The sequence below is a fragment of the Ptychodera flava genome, chromosome 7 (assembly GCF_041260155.1).
Source record: "Ptychodera flava strain L36383 chromosome 7, AS_Pfla_20210202, whole genome shotgun sequence".
In the NCBI taxonomy this organism is placed as follows: domain Eukaryota; kingdom Metazoa; phylum Hemichordata; class Enteropneusta; family Ptychoderidae; genus Ptychodera; species Ptychodera flava.
In genome coordinates this window covers 38795124-38818964 of record NC_091934.1, presented here as the reverse complement: position 1 = coordinate 38818964, position 23841 = coordinate 38795124, and the positions used below count along the sequence as shown (strand labels likewise).

Sequence of the window (23841 nt, the reverse complement as noted above, 5' to 3'; positions counted from 1 at the left end):
TCACATAGTGCGCCCCCCCCCCCACTGCAATAGACGTTGGAACAGAGAAAACCTTTATGGATTTTGTCTTTCGAAAAGAATCCTCTACCTCACAATTGATGTCGATGGATATCAACAACAATAAGTATGTTCTACACAACATCATTCAATTGCTCCAAGTTTCTGAGGCAGAAACTCTCTGACCAATGCTAGCTGTGAATTTGTGGACAACAGACAGATAGGGGCATGTCAAGGCCCTCGCGGGAATTCAAACACGACCAGAAGGCGTAACAACAGTAGCTTGTAACACTCTACAACGCTTTGCAAGGTGACAGCGTTGGCGCCCAGTCTGTTGGACTGAATGCTGTACACTACTGGCCAGAGTGAATTGTGCAATTGCTGTCTATTGAGACAAGAGGAAGGGGACAATCCGAACCGTTCCGTAGGGCAGCATTCTTGTGACAAAATCCTGCAACACTGTGGGTGCCTCTACTCATCAGATTGTCATTGCTGCACCACGCCATCTACGAGGAATATTATATTGATCATCCTACGACTTCTACGGAACAGGTATTGCAAAGTCGAATTTAATTTGAATTATTTTGTACTTGTGGCCATTTGAGGGAGACTGAAGATCCTACAGAATTTGCCCCTCATTTCCCATTTCTGAATGGCGCTTGTTTTAATCACTGCCATCAATATAACATCCCATCAAATGTCAATCACTGTGTCTCAAATTTCTTTGAAATTTCAAATGAATTTTCTCAATTTATCAAATTAACTTGACCAGTAACACTCATGTATCTTTGGTTTCGCTCATTCAGTTTTTGCTGAGTCATCACTGTCAAAATTCGATAATTTTGTACAGGAAAACAATAAAGATATATTGCGGCACGACTACACATACCAATAAGTCCAGCAAATATACCATTAAAACGATATTTTCCATACTTACTTTTTTAATCAAACTTAAACGTTTAAATGGCACAAAAACTAAATGAGCGAAACCCAACTACCGGGACGATATCGATGTTGCTCCGTGTTACATTTCGTTGACTATCTGCGCGCGCTTCGCAAAAGCGCAACGTTGATTTGATGAATAGATAATCATACAAAAAAACTGCATATCATGTATTATTAAACGTTTAACTTATTTTTTATTGGAAATACTAAGATTTTCGATGAAACATATACAAATATATACAAAATGATAAAAACAAATATGAATTTATTAGTTTTGCAATTAAAAATGATTAATTTTTACACCTGAGAAATTCCTGTACTTATTTGGAAATGATGAACCGGGTTTTGATTATTAATAGAAACAATCTCAGAGTCGTCATTTGATCTGCCGCTGCTCGTACGGGGTTTCCTTCTCCTATTTTTCACTTTCGGAGAGTATCTCTTCAATAATTTAAAGTCGCTTTCATATCTCTCATTGCCAGACGCAAAGACCTCGTCATCTTCCACTTCGTTTTCGAAACAAAACAGCGATGGTCTTTCACCGGAGGGGCCTTGCGGTACAGCGCCCTCAAAGTCCGAAATGAGTTTGCCTTTTCCATTCTGCTTACTGTTTTGCCCCGAAGTCGACGTAGACTTTTGTTGTAAATGTGACTGTATATGATTTTTCTCCATTGTCTTTGACTTCAGTTTAATTTTTACCTCTGATCGATAAACTACAAGCGGCGATTGCACAGGATGCTCCGAATTCTCGTTGGGTTTCGTCATCCCGTATTCATCAATCTCGGTCACACCATCGTCCCTCTCCATGAACAACTCTGGACTGGTCTCATCGCTTCCATAACGTACATCATATGCGTCATCACTGACTGCTTTCTTGTTGTTCTCATGGCAACCACTTTCACGCTTCCCGGACTTGTTTTCGTTGACATGGCAACCGCATTTGGTGCAAACGACGTCTTCCTTTTTGCTCTCAGGCGTTTTCGACGATCGTCTCTTTTTCGTCTGTTTCCTTGGTGACCCCGAAGCCCGCGGTGCCTCACTCGCGATTACTGTCGAAACTGCGTCCGAATCGCTACCCGCCACGTAACCGGAGTTGATGTTGCCATTGTTACCGTTCGTTTCATACGAGTATTTGCTCTTGGCTGGCAGTGACGTAGATTTCTTATGCGACACGGCTACGTCGGAACATTCTGTCGATGAACCAATTCCCGAACTGGTACTACTGCGCATGTGCGCCAAGTGGTTACCCAATGCGGACGGCTTTTCCAACTTCAGCCCTTTATCTGGTTCAGACGAGTTATCCGAACCTCGGTCACTCTGACTTATTCGCCTGACGTACTGATTATATGGAATTTCGCTTTCTGACGCATTGCCACTGCTCGGATAAATATCTTGTGTGACGTCGCTGGCACCACTATCGTGTGTAGGCGCCTCCCTACTGGGCGTTGTTTGAGTACCTTGCTCCTGTAGTACAGTCCGAGATGGCAAATCTTGCGTCTCTTTTATGATAGCGTGACCGGAACTGCGTTCCGTATTCCCTTCGCTTATCATATCGCGATCGTGCGTGGACATTTCAGTCCTTCTTTCCGGTTTCACGTTGGTATCAGTCACTGAATTCGAAGCAGCGGTGTTATCGTCGTGGTCGCTTTGAATCCGCAATCTGCGAACGCTGTTTTGATCGTATATGATGACGGACGGCCACAAGTGCGGCGTCGCTGCTTCAGTTTGTTGTCGTCCGTTCGAATCATCGGCGGGGAGGGATTTCGATTTTGTGTGACGTATAATGAGAGGCCCACTGTCGATACCGACTGGTTCCGGGTCGTCAACGTATGCACGATTCACTACACCTCTTTGATTAGTGCTCCTATCGGGCCTGTGATGGCGTGAGTTCGTGTCTGAGCCAATTTTCTTATTGCGTACTCTTCTCTGCTCATTATGACTCCTTGATTCCTTTTTCGAACGAGGATATTCCATGAAATATTCATCCACCAAAATTTCTTCGTCACTGCGACTTCTTTCGGTCACCCGTTTTTTATCCCTCACTGAGGGGTCTGTCGTTTGCCGAGCAGACGACATTTTGTCCTGCGAAGGCTCGTGTTTTGGCGCGCTCTGTTGGCGAAGGTCCCGGATGACAGCCTTACCACTGTGTCTTTTTTGTTTCTCTGCGCTCAAAACATGTTGGAAAATGAGGTTGTACATTTGAGGATTATCGTCATCGAAATCTCTCACAATAACCTCTTCTTCGCGCGGCCTTTCACGAAGATCGCTTTCCATTGTCGTTGGGGGCGCTCGGGACCTCCGAGCTGTTGCGCCAGCTTTGTCACCGGTATGATTGCATCCCGAGTACATTCTCCCGTACATAGCCCTGCACGTGAAGCAGGGCCGATACCCAGAGTGATTATAAAGGCACGTTTCAATCTTTACAGGAATATTTTCCGCTGATTTACTGCGCTCCTTACGTTGATAAGATTTGATCGTTTCCTCTCTCTTAGAAGGTCCTCCATCTTGACGAGGCGGCTCAGAACGGCGGTTTGGAGCGCGATCACTGTAACGGCGTGCTCGTCTTTCTTGTTCATTTCTCTCAAAACTTCTACTCTCCTCCACGTAACCATTGGAAACAGGGTTTATATGGTGACCGTATCTCGCATCATCTCTGTACGAACTCATGTTCTCAAAGCTTCTGGCCCGCCGCGGTCTCTCTGGCGACCTTGGTCGCTCGTAGCCATGGGCGTATCGGTCATCGAATATTTCATCGCAGGATTCACAGTAGTCTGAAAGAATAAATAATGTATGAAAATGAATTTACAACAAATTTAACTCGGTTACATAATTTCGTTTTACAATAAAGTGAAGTCTCCATCTGGCGTATGGTATCTGCAATGACCTTGCCCTTGAAATCGGCATCACAGCTCTGAAGAGTAAAAGCCGCGGCTTCTTCGGTTCAAAGGCCGAAGAAGCAATTACAGTTTCCTGCTCATGTCAACCAACCAATGAATCGAAAATTGAATTTCAATGGACGAAACAACACTTTGCACGGTAAAGACGTTTAGTCGGCAATGTCAAGTTGAACGAATGAAAATTAAATGAGCACAAAATCCTATGTGCAAAGGCAGTTTGAAATAAGGAAAAGTTCAGCCACGATAAAAGTTATAAACTTCAAAAGAAAAGTTGGACAAAATTGCTACACTGATCGTACTGGAATCAGTACAACGACTACGAACGGTCTTAAACTACTTCGAATATTTTGCTACCACTTTGAAGCCATGTTTTAAGTTGTGTTTGGCCTCGACGAGACCTCTAAAAACCAACCGTGTACCGGTGTCTCTATTAACAATCGTTCTTGCAGTTAATTCGCATAGCACAGTACTGCAAATTACATCGGTAACCATGTTGCCAAAGGACGAATAATTGTAACCCTGGCAACGAGGTCAAAGGTAGGCACAAATGGATCACTCACCGTCACTGCAATCGCTGTAACTCTCGTCGCTATAGTAACTGTCTGAACAGCTGCTGCAAGAATCCGAATCGCTCCAGTCGCCAGTATCCGGGACATACTTTTCCAGCCTCGCCCGCGGAGCATATCTTGACCGGTGTTCTTGCTTTAGGGCGTCGACCGACACCACCCCGGGGTGTTCACCGGCCACTGTCACTCTCTCGTTCCATCTCACGCTGTACGATTTCCGGATGGCGTTTGAAGGACGGGAGCGGTTAGCGAGTATGGACTTGGAACTGACCGATCGGACAAGAGGGGGCGGCTGCCCACGCACGGTCTCTTCTCGGTGCTGACGTCTTGACGAGACGTCGCCCATGCTGAGACATCTGAAAGTGACGAAAAACGTCAGAGTCACTGTGAGATTAAACCTTGTCACTCTAAGGGGCCGTGGATAATTAAAACACGCGCACGTAAACTCAACGTCTGTGTTTAGGGGGAGGGGTTTGGCTGTATTTCGATTACCAAGCGCAAAAATCGCACCACAAGTTTCCTCTCGCAACATCTCGCTACACGTTGCATGTGCAAGGCCAGTACGGCACCAGCGCTACACAAGCATTCTTTTGACATACATGTGAATCAGTCAACGAGTAAAATAACGTAACAACCATTTTGGATACACAGTTTCATGTCATTCTATTGGTTGCGTCATTGTTGAGTTGGCGCTGAACAGAGATTGATTTAAAAGGGGGTATGCAGGGGACCATCGGTAGCGTATGCGTGATTTCATAGCAACTTATTTGCTAATTGTTGGATGCAGATACAGAATGAGGCTTGGTTGGATTTTCGCACTTCCAAACTTTCGTTTAGGGGAGGGGGGTTGAGGACAAACACACTTAGTTTTGTTTACCGTGCGCGTGTTTTAATTATCCACGATCCCTAATATTTTGGCACATTCAATCATTATTTCCAATGGGTTTTAAACGTTGCTAGATCAACTTACTATGAAATGGTCGTGAAGAAGTGAAACTCTAGAAAATGGTTCAAGTCGCACAGCGCATTTATTCTCAAATGTTCTATTCAAAACATTGCTGCAAGACTTTGCAGGATTTTTCTAGGAAAACGTGGGATGAAAAAAGTGGTAAAATACGTATCGAAAAGAAAAAAAACAAGCACTTGTATTTGCATTGCCCTGTGTAGCGTTTTAAATGGACCATTGCCGCCTTTAGAATATCTAACATAATGCGTATCTCGTCAAAATAAGCATGGAAAACTTTGAAAATCCAACATTTTTTGCCTTACACTTTTCAAACTATGACATTTTCGGTTAAATTTTGGAATGACGTTTGGCTTGTTGGACATAATTCAGTGGTTTAAATTGATCCAGCCGTTTCGAATATGAACAAAATGACAATCGCAAAGGTCCGTCCGATGACGACCCTCTGACATCTCAGGAAAACGTCTACTTATAAGAGTCTCACTACATTAACATAGTTCACGGAAATTCACGATTTCCGTGTTCCTGTCAAGGCCTCCGACAATAAAGACTTCGACCTCAGATGTGACCAGCAGACAAATTTCAGCCCAGAAATCAATCAGTGTTTTGTCTTATTGCAATGATTCCAGCGTGTAAAAGTAATGATCAAAATCGCAATGAATAACTCTCAAAGTTTTTCATGCTTCAGTTTGTGGGGACACGCATTATGTGCTGGTGGGGCATTCTACATTGCTTCCGAGGGCAATGTTAGTACTAGGACGTGAAACTGCCTTTGGTAGTTTAAAATTGCCTGTATATAATCACAAGCGGTTTATTTGTACTGAACTTGACCTCATTGTCAATGACATGACCATCTGTGTTGTGCCAAGATTTAAGAAATTCTGCTGCTTCTATTGCTACTGGAAGCTCACTTTTGCCATGTGTGTTTTAGGACTCGCCGGAGTGGCATTTGGAAATATCGTAGAAATGAAAATGTTGGCACCAGAGTCAAAAGTGCTTTATCGGGGCTTGCACAAATTAAGAGTACAAGACATGACAACGGAGCGGGGGTATGGTTGATACAGTTTATCATATGGACTTAATGATCGCGATGTTAACTCATGTACATTGTATACGTTGATTTACAAGAGTATTCTGACTTTTTGCACCAAAATATGGGCAATATATTGAATAGCTTGCAACTATGAGTGAACATGTCTTTATAATGTAGGGAACGGACTTACCGTCTAGGGGTGCCCAAGTTGTTGTGGTGTAAAGTTGGAGTGGTGGGTGTGGAACGAGAACCAGTCAGCCCGGCAGAAGACAGTCTGCGTTCATTCCAAGGATCTGGAAGAGAATGAGGAAATTATTCAGGCAACTTTATATATGATCCAAACTGAAATGGAGGCATCGATTTTACATTTTGTTTGCTATATACAGTTGGCAAGTCTACCGTGCGTGACCGCGGCGTGGCGCCAAGTTGATGTCTATAAGTTGCGAATAAGATACTTAAACCCGAAATGGATGTGACAAACTCATCACCTAAACAAGTTGAATGTAAATAATCGAAAACTGCAAAGAGTTTAACTACAGATTTTGAAAGACTCCACCCGAAAAAAAAGTTAAAGTTTGTTCGCAAAAGAGTAAAAACTCGGATTTCCAAATAATGAAATGCTATCAATATGCACAAACATAGTCATAAAGTGCGAGCAACCGTGAAAGGAAAACCAACAATGTATATCCCCTGCGTCTTTCAAACTTGTTTTATATTGAATTGACAAAGGCTGGGAGGCCTTTTTAAGAACCAAGCAATTTGATACAAAAGCGATTAGGGGTCATCTTCGGCATGTAATGATATAAAATGGGTCATTAAGTCTCTGAGTAACCATACTTTTTAGAGACCACCAATTTAATTTTGTGGTTTCATGTTGCAATGGCGGGTATTGAAATGTTTAGAATCGCCAGAGGCGGAAAGATGATTAGACCAAGCAGCGGACAAAAGGGGTATCTTGTCACCTGCAATCATCGAGGGCAAACACGTTGATACCAAACCCGTAATGAAATCCGAAACCTCTCTGAATGTGAACGCCGAACCAAAAACAGAAATCAAGAACTGGGCAAAGTACGGTTTCAATCAATTGCGCAGTATTAACACAACTTGATTTTCACGATAATCGTTTTGTTGTATAAATGGTAAGCCATTAAGGAAAATAGTGTATATCTTGTGAATGTTTTTAAGAAAAAATTGTTATCCGGTGATATCATTAGGGCTAAATGGGTGTTGATATATATATATATAATATATATATATATATATATATATATATCCATCCTTGCACGGAATGAAAGTGTCAGTAACACAAATTCCACTACTAGTAGACGGTCTGATAGGCAGCATGATGCATGAAACATGAGTTCAACGCTTATACTTTTAGTACTCTCATAATCGAACTCTGGGTGTATGAGAGAGAGAGAGAGAGAGAGAGAGAGAGAGAGAGAGAGAGAGAGAGAGAGAGAGAGAGCGAATTGTGTGACTGTGTGTTTGTATACGTATGCGTATCACTGCTCTTCATGAAAAGACTTTACATCTTCCATGGTTAAAAGACTGACCTAGTTTCCAGTGAAGGATTATCGCTAGACGGTGCTGCATGGAACGTGCAGAAGATTTAACTTTAAGGATTCGGTGTGAATTGAAAGTCAGTGAAGCGTGGATTTCGTGATCAAGTAGCTATTAGTCCCTTGTTATACGAAGTCTTAGACGGTCAGTGAACGTGTTCGGTTGGCACCGCGAGACTTTCGGGACTCTCGTGGTCTGGCTACTGACATGGATTGTCCACAATTTTATAAAAATTGAAACTTCTTGATTAAAAATGACTCATTTTAGATTGATTTGCATGCTGAAACAATGTTCATATATACAGTTGGTAAACATGAAATACATTACGGAAATCGAGCTTCGAATGCAGTGACACAGTAAAATGAATTTTCCAGCACGTACGGTTACAAAAATTTGTAACCTGTTCGCAGTAGCTTCCGCCGAGCGGTACGGTTAATATATCATTCAGTGCGTTATCTTTCTCCGTGATCTGACCAAATGGATTGGTGTTTGCCCACTTGCTTTGATATGGAGGGTTTTTTTCTTAAAACTGCTGGTACATGCAACTGCGAGTAGTGAATTATGAAGTGTCAAAACTCTTGCGGATTACCGTATTTACCGAGACAGCGTTCAAACAACGGAGAGTTGGTTGATCAAATTGACGTGTGTGCCAAAACTACCAATTCAACGACTTTGAAATTTGAGCAATACCGGCAATGCAAATAACAAATAGCGTTGCCTGGTGACGAGGCGCGACTTCACGCATTGTTTAGTTTTGGGGACGCGTTCTTTCGCTGCCAAGTTTGTCTTTTGCGAGAGTTGAATAAATGCATTACAATTTGAATGCACGCTCTAAACCAAGGACCCGTAATCTCACTGTGACCAGACGCAGGACGCGAACCGCAAATTCTGAGCGCGTGAAATTACTCAATTAAACATGGCGATGTTGGAATTTTTCATGTATGTGTTTATTATCAATATTATTCGCTTCAGCTCTGACATTTCTCGTGACCTTCAGGGAAAGTGCTGATTTTTCGCATTAACTCGCAGATCACATCAGACGACAGAAAGATCGTTCCAGAATGCGAGGTATAAGTTGACCGTGCGGCGAAACATGGATAATTTGTCCGGGGTTGAACTGAAAGCCAAGTTGCATAACCTTCGCATAAAAATCAATGAAAGTCAATATTACTGAGTCATAATTCAAACCCGTGCTAGAGTAGCAATGAGGTAGGCACGGCTGAAGACTAGAAATGACTTTCAGCGATACTTGTCGTTGCTTTCCACGCCTCCGTGTAATTCTCACTCTCCGCGCTGTCTCTGACCGATCTCCGCGCTGTCTCTGACCGAACGGCGGTCATTGTCTTTGCAAAATCTTGCGACTCAATACAGGTCACTTGAAGAATGTCACTATTGATTTTTTCTCCCCAGAACGCTTTCATATTCTTCTTGTGGAAACAGTGTCAGACTTAAGTCTTAAATATTTAATACAAAGTTGTGGTCGCTTTTTCATGGCTGAAAACGTCAAACATATTTGATTATGCACAAATATTATGAATACTAGAAATTTATATTCTTTTTCTATTTTTTTTCCTCTGTAGGTTTTTATTTTCCTTGTACAAGTCTCGCTGTTCATTGTTTGCGCATGTCTGTATGGAAGACAGGCGACAATGACGTCTGTTTAAACAAATAGGTCGATTGGAAATCGAGCTAAATTGGGCACAACTGAAAAATCAAGAAGAACTGGTGACTATTAAACCTTAAATTGTGACTTTTGTTAATTCATAGAATGCGGTGTGCTCGTAAAGCCCAGGTGGTCAGAAAGCATATCTCACCCAGGTCCTGTCTTATATATCCTTCTTTTCTAAAAAAAAAATCGCAATTTTATACTTCTAAATGGGCACAGATGTACCTTCTTTAAAAAAAACACTGACGTAATTACAGCAACCTACATCTTAATTTTCCAGGGTTCCAATTCGAGTACTTTGGAAAATACATGCAGTCATTAGTTCCAAGGGATAGATTCCTCTGTGGTTTAATTTAAAATTATTTTTCGCTGCGCGGAAAGCAAAAGGTTAAGGAGTCTGCGAGCAGTCAAACGTAAATTCGAAAATGTAATCAAGGGTTGCTTTGAAAGAGCTGAGCACCTGTTGCCCTAATGTAGTATTGATGTCGCTATTGTTTGAGAAAGTTCGCGGAATTGTAAAAGCACCTTGTGATTTATGTGTTTATATTCTTCTTTTTCAATCGAGACTTGTCATTACGGGAAAGGCAGATATACGAGCGGCCAAGGTGACTGTCAATTGACCGTGGTCAGGACAAGACCTCGGGCACACATCCTCCATGTAAATAAAATGCAAGCATGCATATAAAATGTGAAACGGTGGATTTTGCTATAATCATGGCATTTAAACTACTTCGAAAATTCCATCTTATGGGGTCGTAAATACCTAAAACAGGCGTGGGGCAAATAAGACTAACTGGACTTAGATTATCGTTCGCTACGGTGACGTCATGGCCAGACCGCAGTTTAAACTTTAACTACCTATATCAGCACTTGATCATGCTTCGCTATTTTTATCGTCAGAATTTCGCACATCCAAATTTTGCTCAAGGGGAGGGGGCGAGTTCAAAGTCAAACATTATGAATTTCCGTTTGCATTGCAATGTGCGTATTCCAAATATCTGTTTCGTTTTTGCTCCAAGTCAATGGTTTGCCACGAAAAGATATTGTTAGACTATGTCAGACATTGCTTGGTAAAATCTCCGCTTCATGAACTCACTCGTTAAAAATTGAACGTTAAGTCCCGGAATAATATGTGGACGGGGGGAACTGAAAGTGGCGTCATTACAATTCTCGACATTGCGTCGTTTTAGTATTGTTTGCTTTACGGTGATGTCCAGAGTGAGAGACGTATATATATACATGCGTGCGTTGCATGAGACAGTAGCTCGCAGCGAGAAAGGTTTTCTCGGTGGAGAACACTTACTTGACGGTGGAGTATGGTCCTTTTTCTCCTTTCGGAAGGGGCTGCAGAGCTTCCTTATAATGTACCAGTATCCTTTTCGGTATGGTTCGTATAAACACACGATGATGAACGGGTTGACTGCTGAGTTCAGAACAGCCAATCGCACAGCGATGAAGTCGACGACAGGACTGATTTCCTGGCCAACCTGAGCGGCAGTAATGACCCCCTAGGAAGACAAAAAAACCAGAAACAATTTATCAAAACTCTGCGTTTCAGAGTATATACCACAAATGAGAAATCGCCTTACCCTTCTCATGCACAGAAAAGTGTCACATGTAATCGTTGTAGACTATAAGTGTAAACACGTTACCACTTCAAGTCATATATACTACAGTCTTCAGGTTTAGGTGAATACGAACAGCGCAGACTCTGAGCGAATTGGTCGATAAGTCTTTTCGCTTGTACCTAAAGGGTCAAAATCGCTATCTAGTCGGGCTTGTTTCTATCAAAATTCGCTCAAAGTCAACCAGTATTTCAAAAAGTTTTAAATTAGCATCATCACATGACAGTCAAATAAAACTTCGCTGTCTTTAAGAAACCGTTAAGTAACTCTAACTTTTGTTGACATTTTTGAAGGTTTTTAGTGCATATGTCAGCTAGAGTTTCTAGAAATACTCCCCACAGCGTAGTGAAATACCCAGTACCCAGCTTGTTGTCGGTTGTTGATTTTATATGTGTGTCCTGCACTGTTAGTGTTGATGATCGAATTAAAATCCGGGCTTGAATTCAACTTGTTGACAAGAACAACATATATCAAACGCTCTGACACACTTCACTGACTAACCAAATGTACTGGGCATTTAATTATGTTGAAGGAAGTGGGCCAAGAAAGTGTAGAGGCTGGTATTTATAGGGAACAACTGAAAAAATGTCAATAGTTACAGTTGCTCTAGCTTCCAACCCGTGAGCGTATATTCCATAAATTATGTCACCGCTTGCTTTTTGAAATGTCTCTGAAATGGCCGAGTTGAAGCTTCTTAAGGTCACTGACTTGTCAAACAGTCAATCAGCATTTTACAATGTTCTGAAGGATGTTTACTGATCTGAGTACAAAACTATCAAAACTTATTCTTCAAGCCCGTCGGAAGCAACGTAGCCCCGTTGAGAAATGCGTCCAAGTGACGATCAAACCCAGCGGCCACAATGGTTTGGTGCTGTCTGCAGTCCTTCGATGGTAGAGATTTCGAATTGGAGGTTTGCCATGTGTTGAGCACCGTCTTCTATTGTCGGCCTATCGGCTGATTTTGCACAAAGACTGAAACCTAGCACGCCCCAAAATCTGTACATCAGCGTTCACATCAGATCTTATCAGCGTGCACTCGCATGAACACCCCGACTGACTTACACAACGTCGCGCGCTAAATATTTCTGATTCATCCATCACTGTGACCATGGTTGAGCTACGATACTTCGCAGTTCAGTAGATATTTCGAATTGGAACAGAATTAGGCAAAGTTGACAAACAGTCATGGAAACAGTCCTTTAATAGACTGCTACAGTTCGAATACAGCGGTTTGAAAACAAATATTTAGCGCTGTTGTCAAAAGCAATGATCATTATGGTGAACGTAAATTTATATCACTTTGGCAAAGAAAGTAAGGTTCGCATTTTAGATATAAGAACTCGGAATTGTAGTTTGACTGTCCGCATTGGTCGCATTTTCGGTGTAACGGTTGTAGCAGTTTATCAATGTAGTCTCCTTTGAAGGAGGATAAGGAAAATATTCCACATATCTTATATTTCACTTGTGATTCAATCACATGGTTTTGAATCTTCGTGGCTCAACGTGTAAAACATTTTGCTGTTCTCACTGTACTCGGAGATATTCAACAGGTGGTTTGCGCCTCGGGGACAGATGTTCGGACTCTCAAACTTTTACAACTCTGTTTTGGTCCTCCACTTGTACTTGTTGGGGCTTATTTTGAAGGTGTTGGAATGAGCTAATTTTTGACCGGCCAAGTTATATGAAAATCTGCAAATTTATTTTTCCTCATGGAGATAACACGGGGGATGGCGGCCATTTTGAATTTCAAATGTTGGTAAATATTAGGTGATTCGTTTCTCTAGTAACAAAATTTGGATGGAGACTCCCGCTGCTTCAGGAAAATTTGAGCAAAAGTTTAAGTCTTTTATTTTCGAGGCGCGATCTACCTGAAAAGATCTCAGATCGACTCGTCGGAGAGTGCCGGGAGCATTTTCTCTGCATGGTCGTACTGTAACATTTCTATAAGTGATACACGACTTTCCCCTTGTTGTAATTTCGCATGTCCACGTGACAGCGAGCGTACACTACTTGGCCTCAGCGTTTGAGTAACGGCAGCGAATGAAATGAAACCGTTTGCGCGAATTCTCAAAGAAACAAAGTCCACACGGATTACATATAAGAGAGGAAGGTCATGATTTGATGATAATCGCATTGTTTGAAAATGCGGAATGTCCATTACCATTAAAGTTCATCTTGACAAAGAAATGGCATAGAGGCAAATTGTCTCGATTTTCCCAGCATCATCTGTATAGCGTTTGTTTCAAACTATACAACATAACAGGACTTGAGTGATCCCGAGTGAATTCAGAAACCGGACTCTGCGATTAATGGACATACTTGAGACAGCTTTCGAGACAAAAGACATGCTTTCTTAAGTTTATAGTGAAGCGCTTATCTAGATATGTCCACATTTAGAACGAGTCCCAGCTCAGCCATCGTTGGCAACCAACACTCGCTGTATCCGCATCCCAAATTGAAATCATCGAAAAAAAAGACCGTGAAATAGGTTTTTTACGGTGATTACCTTAAAAATGGTGCGATTACCTCAAGGACCGTCTTTCATCAATGGCGACTCGGTGAGACCGTGTTCCATTGCTCGGTGTATCCTTGTGAATGTAAAACTCTCGTGTTACGCCTCTGAGCCCAAGGAAAGCGTTGCTTTATTCAACGGCCGACATCGCGTTTGAAAGAACTAAATGACATCTGGGGACTTTACAAAGTATGTTGAGCGTCTCTTTTAAGTGACAAAACAAGGATCTTATAGAACGCTCTTGAAAAGGATAACACACACATACCAAACAAAGACAAGCGTCTGTACGCTGCTACTTACACTAAAGGGCTAATATTTCACTGGTTGCCTGAGCTGAATCTCTGAGCTCTCCCGCTGCTTTAGAGATGCTTTGAACCTTGACACACGCTTCAGGTCAGAGGTCATGGGTAAAACCAAAAGGGTTCTTGCTAATCTCTTAAAAATCGCGATGGCTCTCATGTTTTGGTTTCAAATGTACATGTCAATTTAAAAGAGCAGTGACCCATTTTTGTCTTATGTGTGTTAACATAGTAGGCGATACGAGTGTGGTCGGAAAAATAGCACACGTTACACTCTACAGTCTCTAAAAAGCGGCAAAGTTTTGCATCGTGACTCACGTCAGCTTTCCACATTCAGTTGCGCCATTGCGTTTCACGCGATAAGTTAAGGGTTCGGAAAAGGACGCTGGCCGTCCAGCTATAGCTCCGCCATACACTCCAATTACACAAGAGCCCTTTTATACGGATCTTAACAAGGACATGAAAAGCAAGTCTTGCCACGAAGCTTTGTGGCGAGATAAACACAATTAAATTTTGTTTCTTCTCATTGTGACGGATATGACCTGTTTAACCCTAAACTTTCCAACCTTTCTGAAAGTTTCACCCGGTACAGACGAGTCGAATTGCACGAGACTTGACGTCGCCATGTTATGGCTGTCCACACTTGAACAAACTTGTTCTAATCGATTAAGGCTTTCTCGATGCTGCTAATGTTCGCCATTACTGGAGCATTTAGTGACATGGAGGACACGAAAAGTGCGTCAGTCGAATATGTAATGATCTTATTATGTGCAATAATGATGCGTAATTGCTTGTACGTAGAACGCGGTGGTATAAGCAATATAAGTATAACGCTGGCCAGTCAACCATGAAGTTCTTCTTTGTGAATGTCCAAACATGTCGCAGTTAAAACTTGGTCCGCAGATTACATATATTGACGGTAGAGTCAGAAAATAAAACCACTACAATAAACATAGACCATTTTAAGCGAAATAGCCCCGCCAATACTGAAATATCAAAAAATTACTTCCCGGGTTATAATATAATAAAACTCGCTGACGTGACAGAACAGGTATTAGTCAACGATCAATGTTGACTGTTTTGTGTGCGAGTCTATTAGGTAAACAGGGACAACATAACGAAAATATTAGCTTGGCAACAATAAAATTCAATAATTTTTATATGATGTTATTAATTATAATATCAATATCTGGCAAACTAGCGTATTTGAGCACCTGTCGTACGGTCCAGTACGGCGTAATTGACAGGTGATGTGGCGTGACGTAATGGTTCACGGCGCTGATCAGCCAGCCAGGGTCAGAGTATAGTATGACCTTAATTAACATACCGCAGAGATTGTGTCGTTTCATTTGTACATTTTGCTGCATCGCCTATCTCAACACAATAGCCTGGTTAATTGTAATTGTATCAAGTTGTTTGTTAACGAAGTTGAAATTAGAAGAGAATGGCATTTCTGCATTAACGTAACCATCTAATGAACAACACCAATTAAAGGTTATCGCTCCTCAATGACGTCATAAATATTTAAAGAAGTACGCGGCCGCGATATTGATTAAGGATTACAGGGATTGTGGGTTCGTCCTTGCAGGGAAAAGGGCATCCCAATTAGTTCCCATGGCAGAACAAATTAATCAAGTTTTTGTAACCTAGCAACAAGGATGAATAAACATACTATTTGTACGACACACTGGGTTGGAAAATCGTTTTTAAAAGAGAATAAATAAAAGTAATGACAACTTTTGAATCTGGGAACTTATGCGAAGAGTAAAGACAATTTTTTTCTCTGTGCCTTGGATTCTCAAAATGAACTTCAATTTATGAAGACAAGTTTTTTCGACCGAGTCAAGCTCATACCAGATTTGGACTATGCACACAGTTAAATATAGATTCGCAAAATACTTGTGTTGCGTGTGGAAATTTTGGCGTTCCAATTTCCTTCTTTACTAATCATAATGTTCGACTCTTTCGTCGTATCCAATGTCGTGAAAATGAGATTCAATATTCATAAGGGGAACTAGCCAGGCTTCACGCAACATTAACTTTGTCAACACCCTACAACAAAAAATGGTTAATACTCTCATTGTCATTTTTAACGATTTCTAGTGCTTCGGACAAAATAAATTCTAGAAGAGATGAAAGTAAGAAAAGGTCGATTTTACAGATATGTGATTCCTTTTTCGAAATTTTAAAATCTCATCAAATATTCATCAGTGAAAATCGCCTCTTATTGTCACACTGGAAATAAAGAATTATCTCAGTTACAATACTGGACATTTTTCAAGGCTGTTTTTGTTTGTCTTCGGTAATCTCCTTTTTGAAAGCTCACCACATAAACTTTTCGTTCCCACCACAAATTTTTCTATAGAAACGCGTTCATTTTTCACGTACAGACAACTGTTTTACGTCCTGAAGTCGATCGCCAGACCGTAACAAGTCGTCAGCCACGCTTCACGCGGTCGGTTATTCTGTCGTTTGAAAATAACAAATATTTAGAACGGTTTGTGAAAAGCTCAGGCGATCAAAGGTTGATCACGGAATATTGATTTCCCCCTTTAAGAATGGATATCCCTAACATACGCCAGGGCAATTGAGAACAAAATGGCGTCCGACGAATGCAAGAAACCCTCCATTTGCAACAAGTAACTTGTTTTTTCTACCTTTCAGAGTGATTTGTGTGCGTAACAAGTGAACGACAGGTTACAATTTCCGCGAACAGCCTGTTGGGATGATTAATTACACCTAGTGTACATATTTGGCCGCAAACGAAAATATATTTTGTCATCGTGAATTTTCCACCTTTACTGGTCAAATTACCCATTCGACGATATCTGTAACATGATGCAAATGGAGGGTAGAAATCGTGAACCGTGGAGCAATTTAGTCTCACTTTTCAACACTCACTGGCATTCGCAAAACTTGTTTTCTCTCTTCAGTAGACTCTGTCCCGCTAGACTTTATGTCGATGAGAAGACGTTATTGGATACGTCACAGGGAAGTCTTTCAACCCCTGCCTGCCACATCGCTCTTCCACAGTCGAAATAGGTATAACATTTGATCATACAGATACACACACATGCGCGCGCGCACACACACACACTCACACACAGAGGCAAACATAGACACAGACAAAGACAAACGTATGCATGAAAGGAATCAAAGCTGCCCGACTATTCACAAACTTGGTGAAGACCAGTAGAACCCACAAGTGTTCTTATGAAGTGTCAACGAAGGACAGTGATCAGCAGACGAATACCTGATGTCAGTTGCGAATACTTTTTGAAATAATGCGAATCATTTCACTGATTATACGGTAAAAATTGATAACAAGTTGAAAACAGGATTTAGGCGTTACTCAGAGTTTCACGCTACATGTATTCTCAGTAGCGATCATCAAAAAAAAAAAAAAAAAAAAAAAATATATATATATATATATATATATATATATATATATCTTGAATATATCATTTAATATATACATTTGTATCATTTGTATATATGCGCGCCTGTGCAATACATATAATTAGATATTTCGATGGTGTCTCTCTCAAGCCATTCTGTGATATAGCTAGATGAGGTGTGTTTCATCTCATCGTAAGTCAGTCATTTTGTGTGATTTTTTTCTCCTTTTTTCTGCACTGCGCGTAACCCTAATGACGTATGCACTCCTTGAAGTCAGTAAATTTGAATAACCAAATCGAACCTTTAGGGCTGGGGAAAGTCTCCAGCCCGAAATCTCTATTGGCCGTTAGTGCGACAGAGTATGTCAATTTCGATAGCATTTAAAATTAATCGTCCTGAAAATACTTCGACTATAATACATCCTCTCAGCGTAGCCTGGAGGCAAGTGCGCTTTATACAGTTCTTAGTGTTTATAGGAGCGGCAAGGGGTATGATACAAAAGACTGACTTTTTAATGATAGAAATATCGGAACCCCACTTCGTGTAAACAGGCTAACCCATGCTATTGAGAAACAATAGGCTCCGTCCAAGGTCTGTTTTAGAAAAAGTTTCGGAAGAGCGGGGAGATAAACTATGCGTCTTTCTCGTACTTGACACAAATCATCAATGTCAGCAACAATTGGCTGAGAATATCCATTAGCGGATCAAGGGCGTTTCCATGGCTACCACCAAATCACGGCGACAAATGTGTGGTTTTCTCGTTCGGAGATTAATTACTAACCCTCGAAAAATGACGGTACCGGCCAAAATATTTTTTCCAGAACCTTAAAAACATTGACTGGTATTTTAATCTACTTTAACGACTGATTCGTTTGTGTCATGAAAATTTACGAATCAACAGATCCTTTCACAACACTAATTGCTTGTCAAAGCATCATAATTAACCGCTGATTTATGTTCACATTCAAAATAAACGTGTTCGTATGACTGCATGATCGCCCTAGCAGCGCTGAAAATGAACAGAGGTCGCTGTTTGGGAATACAAATGCGCTGTGATGGCAGAAGAATAGACAAGAAGCCCAAGAATTTATCGATGAAGTGGTCGCATTCCATCGGGGCTTGTTCTCAACAGCGTAGAGCGACGGAATGTTCTTAGAGAACACACAACGTAGAAATGATGTCAGCTCGTATTAGCAGTATGCTAAATACATTCAGTAAATTGGAACTTCGTGATGTGAAACAATATAACAATCAACTATGCAGTGGCGATTAGGAAACACTGACGATAAAAAATACTGTTCTTGGACCTGATTAAAATCTACTCGTACATACTGTTGTCAAAGATGACTTTGATATCAATATAGATATAAAAGCTGTCTCATTCAAGTCTTTTAGCAAAGTTCAGCAATGTGGTAAAAGATACATCATTACACACTTCATCTTTTCTGGATCACGGTGTCAACCTCACATTCCATACGCCCCTCTTCCTTCATCTACGGCCCACATTCCTCTCTTACCCAGCTCACTTTCTCTCCCCTCTTATCTATCATTCCTCAGTCTTTTTCTCTTTATTTGTGCGTCCACCCGTCTCTCTCTCTCTCTCTCTCTCTCTCTCTCTCTCTCTCTCTCTCTCTCTCTCTCTCTCTCTCTCTCTCTCTCTCTCTCAGGACAAATGACAACATACTTACTAGTAACGGAGTCCACGTAATCCAATAGGCCATCAGTAACACCCAACTCATCCTCGTAAACATCGCCTCCAATTTCAGACACCTTTCTTGAGATCCTGGAGACCCGTGGTTGCCGTGGAAACCTGGACTCCGAGTCAACTCGGGCAACTCTTCGGAAATCTCCGACAGTCTTCGCGACATTAGTTTCCTCCTCGAAATAAACTTTCTTAGGGTACAGATCACAGACACGTAAGAAAATAAAACTATAAACATGAACAGATAGCCGATGAACAGTGCTGTTATTGAATAGGCAGTAGACATCGCTGAGTTTCCGCTGTAGTCAAAATGGCAGTAGGCGTTGTGTGTTCCGTACGGTTTCATGTGTCCTGATCCAAGAACCGGAATGATTGCGAACACGGAGGCTGCCACGAGACCGCCAATGCAGCACAGCACCGTCCTTCTGACTGTCACTTTCGACTTGTAGAAAAACGGTAAACATATCGCCAGGTAGCGGTCCAGGGCCATCAGGGTCAGGACAAACATAGACCCGCCATTCGTGGCGAACGATATCCACCCAAAGATGTCACACAGCGTTGCATCTTTGGAGAAGTCCCAGTCGGTCAGGTATGCGTACACGGCGATGGGAACCGGCAGGACACCTGTGAGAAGATCCGATATTGCCAGGGCAGTCACCAATACGTCGGGGACTGCTTTGGGTTTAAAACGATTGATGACGAAGAGCGTGAGTAAATTACCAATGACCAACACTACATCCATGCAGGCGAGGGACACGCCGATACCAACAGCGTCGACGGGGAACAACTCCTCACCCGCCGAAGAATTGGTCCCGTTTCGCGTACTTGAAATCTCAAAACTCGAAGCCACTGAATCAGGAAAGCCCGTGGGTGCGCCGTCCAAGCTGCTAAGTCGTCAGCCATGTTGAGAACAGTAACCATATTTCACTCCTGACAGCTTCGGGCGCCTAATTGTTACGATGGCAATTCACAGCTATTTAAGCTCAGCGGCGCATGTCGCTCCCGTAAAATTAAATCTCACAGCTCCATCCGTCTCTCTTTGTCACCTGAAATACAAAAAGGCACTCATAAACGTTGTTTTCCACGTTAAAATCGTGTCTTTACGAGATAATCCGTCCATTAGAGATATACAAGTTGTACCTTGGTGTTTCCACTGCACCTCGTTGCCCAATTATGTTGTCTCTTTGCAAAACGTATAATATTACTGTATCAACATACAGGCAGTGTACACAGGGTACTATATAACATAATTATGATGATATGCGTCGAATATTCTTATTTCCATATCTCTAATTATATTACATAGCTAATAGATGTATGTTTCACTTCCAGAGCTGCACAGCATAGTCTGGTATTTCAGCTTGGGAGCGGGCAAAAATTGAGTATTTCTTTTTTCGACTGTGATTGATAATGAAACGTCATATTCTCCCATTTGCGCTTAAATCGTTACGTCCACCAAAGCTTAATCTTAATCCTATTCCGCATTACAGGAGATAAGAAAAAACGGGAGTATTAAAAATCGCACACTAATGATGCTTAATGATTGCAATCCATTTGCTGCAAATTTGAAAGAATGGGAATTAAAAAGTTAAGAGTGACCCATCCCCTCTTAAAAATGGTGAATTTACGAGTCATTTCAGTCGCCGAGTGCGTGGGATACCCAACGTACCAACGCAAACAAACTAGAAAAGCCCTATTTATGTAATGGACAGCGTTGCACATAAGGTTCTGATCAATAAAGGCAAAGGCACAGAGAGAAACACGGATACTGTCCAGGAAAATCATACACTCTACCACATCACCGGGACGGTCTCAGACTCCCACACATAGTAACTATAAACGGGTAGAAATATCAAACGAGCGAGTGATAGTATAAAGATTTTATTTTTTCATTTACATGGTGTGTATTTTGAAGATTCAATTTACCCGCCGTTCACTAAAATAAGTAAATATTACCGTATAGCCTTTATTTAACGCGCATTTATATAATACGATTGCGGTTTGAAAGCGTAAGCGTCCCTCGTGTTATTTTACGATTCAACGCTGCACGGTTCTTTATGCGCACAAAACGTGCCATAAATTTCATTCTGCACTGTACCAGTACTGTACAATGTCTTTAAACGGACCAAGGCACGGAAGATTTGTAGTATGTTTGGACAACTCACAACAAGACGTGTGCCAGAAGATTCACCCTCGCTGCTGTCACATGTATCGACGTAAAACTACTTCGTTTTCATTACAGATTACGGTTGTCAACTCTATATTCAAAACGGTATGACATTTTTCAAATTTTCCATTTCGCAACCGCAAACGATACTTATCGGGTGGATCCGAGAAAACAGAAATTGAATGAAAGTAGCTTCAGCCTAGAAATCCAACAACATCGCAATATTGCTATCACTGACGGCTATGACTGTACAGAACATTGAAATAAGGCATTAAGAATAGTATTTGGATTATTTTCAGTTTTAGCGATTCTGATCTGTGCGTTTGGCGGTGAAATTGCAGTCACATTAAAAGGGCTATAATAAGCTGCGGCCATAAAAAGTGCATTTCGTGACCCTTGCGTGAACTTACCCCCGGTCATTCGTTTGGTATAATTCAAACAATTCGAATGAAAACCTGGAGACAACAAGGAACAGCCACTGACACGGATACTGAATTGCGACCTAAACTCTTTACCAGGCACACATGAGATCTTTTTTCCTTGCAGCAAAATGTTGAATTTGCAATACCACATGACATTAACAAAACCAAGATGTGAGGTCAGGGGTCGTGACCAAATGCACTTTCACTTTGAAAAAATGACCTTTGACCCATCTACTGCATCTGCCAGACTTCAATTTCAAACAACCATACCATTACAGTAGTCTAGACACCAGAGCCGTACATTATTTCGATTTTTCCATAGATAAAAGATGTACGCCCGCATTCCGAGTTAGCGAATAAGAATGTATAAGGGCTTTCGATTAACAAGATCTGAAGATGTTGAACTTAATTCGGTTATACTCGCGTGGTAACTTGAAGTGTTGATTGTTTGCCATTGTCATTGGCAAAATGTGGCGCATGGCGTAACAATTAGCATGTCTATTGAAATTCAAAAAGCCCGCGCGTGCCATGGCTTCTTCTCTGAATGGCCGGTCAGTTTCTCCACACACCCGCGCGGCGATCACGTTTACCAATTAGATCATCGTATGATTTTGTGGCAACTTTGCATGCACTCCAGTCAAATATAAGCGAGACAATCTTTTTATCGCTTTTCGCTGTAAAAAAATCTACCCGGGGCAACCAGGCGTATTCGGAAGTTAATGTTCTTTGTTCTGCTCTCACAAGCCGTTCAGATCAGGACAAACAAAGATACCTAAACAAAGAGGCCGCAAGCCAACTCGATTTTAATACATGTGTTGTACGAATGACGCGTACAACTGCTCCCCCAGTTGTAGAAAACAATACAATTTTACATCAATATCTCACAGAAAGGCAAATGAACGGCACAGCGAACCTTCATTTTCCATCTCGAGTCGATCTAGCTAGATGTCTTGCATAATAACCGAACGTCACATTCAGAACAGCTGTTTGCAAGCCACTGGTACATTAGCAGAGACACATCAGTCTTCACTCTTCTGCGACAAAACAAGGCAACAGGGCTGCTCCTAAATCGCCAATTTAAAATTTCCGAGATCTAGAAATTTCTCTTGCTAGACCCATGTGCAATACATTCGAACGTTTATATAGATTGGGCAATCGCTTTCTTCGAAGAAATAAAATGAGAAATTGGTAAAATCGAGAGTGAATATATAGTGAAAGCGGAATGTCCTGACCCGCGCAGACGATCACAGGCTATCGTCTGTGTACAAACGCATTTGTAGTCCTGCCGTTTGTAACTTACAGCTGATTACGCGTGTATTTTCCGCGCTGTCGGTGACAACTGATGGCTACTTCATGAGATTTGAACTTTACAAATAAGTGATCTAGATTTAAAGTTCTTCCTTACCTGTAATCTGTGTAAGACGAACAAGTGACCCGAAACACACACACCCGGCGCATACCATCACACTACAAAGACGTCGTGCACGGAGAGTGAAAATGCGCCAGGGAAACAAAGAGCAGAAAAGACAAAGACGTCGCCTGAAGTCGTTAACGGCGTTAAATTTCGAATTCAAAACAGCTCCTGTGCACTAATTGTGAAACGTCAACACAGATTCAAGCGCAACGCATGAGAGGCGGCCCGCCGCGCGTCACGGATCAGCCGTCGAGATGATCGTGACTAGCAAACGTGTTCACTTGGATAAAATATTCGACTGGCTCCTTTTTTTGCGGGGAAGGTAGGACTTACGGGGTCGTCCACATAGTTGTCATCAGATTGTTTTCTAAACGTGGAAAAAATAGACAGATGAGAAGCAATGACAAAGCTGAAGGATGTACGGGGTCATAGGTGGCATGGGAACCAAGAATGACTTTCGATCGCTAGACAAGTAAAACCACTTGTTGATTCGTATGGTGAATAATCACGTGACACTTTACCACAGCAATCCATTGAAGTGACTCATTTCGTGAGGTCAGTGACTCTGGGTATTCTTTTTGTTCCAAATCATATACATGACTGCCAAGGACTTCGATGTACCTCGGGAAAGGGATTGGAACTAACCATTTCTATGTTTTTCTCCTATTGG

At 41.6% G+C, this 23841-nt stretch overlaps 1 protein-coding gene across 1 annotated transcript; it reads right to left on the bottom strand.

Moving 5' to 3' along the window:
* Positions 1-1111: 1111 nt before the first annotated feature.
* On the bottom strand, positions 1112-23529 carry LOC139137494 (uncharacterized). Its single transcript, XM_070705635.1, has 6 exons — positions 23163-23529; positions 19155-20214; positions 10935-11139; positions 6593-6695; positions 4400-4761; positions 1112-3713 (listed from the first exon to the last, which is right to left on the bottom strand). The coding sequence occupies exons 2-6, from the start codon at positions 19908-19910 to the stop codon at positions 1240-1242; spliced, it is 3900 nt and encodes a 1299-aa protein (XP_070561736.1). The 5' UTR covers positions 19911-20214; positions 23163-23529; the 3' UTR covers positions 1112-1239.
* Between the last annotated feature and the right edge of the window lie 312 nt (positions 23530-23841).

Excerpts from the sequence above, each read along its gene's own strand:
- LOC139137494 (XM_070705635.1), bottom strand. The coding sequence starts at position 19,910 with ATGGATGTAGTGTTGGTCATTGGTAATTTACTCACGCTCTTCGTCATC. Across the intron at positions 4,762-6,592 it reads AACTTGGGCACCCCTAGACG|ATGTCTCAGCATGGGCGACG; the intron begins GTAAGTCCGTTC and ends CGTCACTTTCAG. Across the intron at positions 3,714-4,399 it reads TTACAGCGATTGCAGTGACG|ACTACTGTGAATCCTGCGAT; the intron begins GTGAGTGATCCA and ends TTATTCTTTCAG.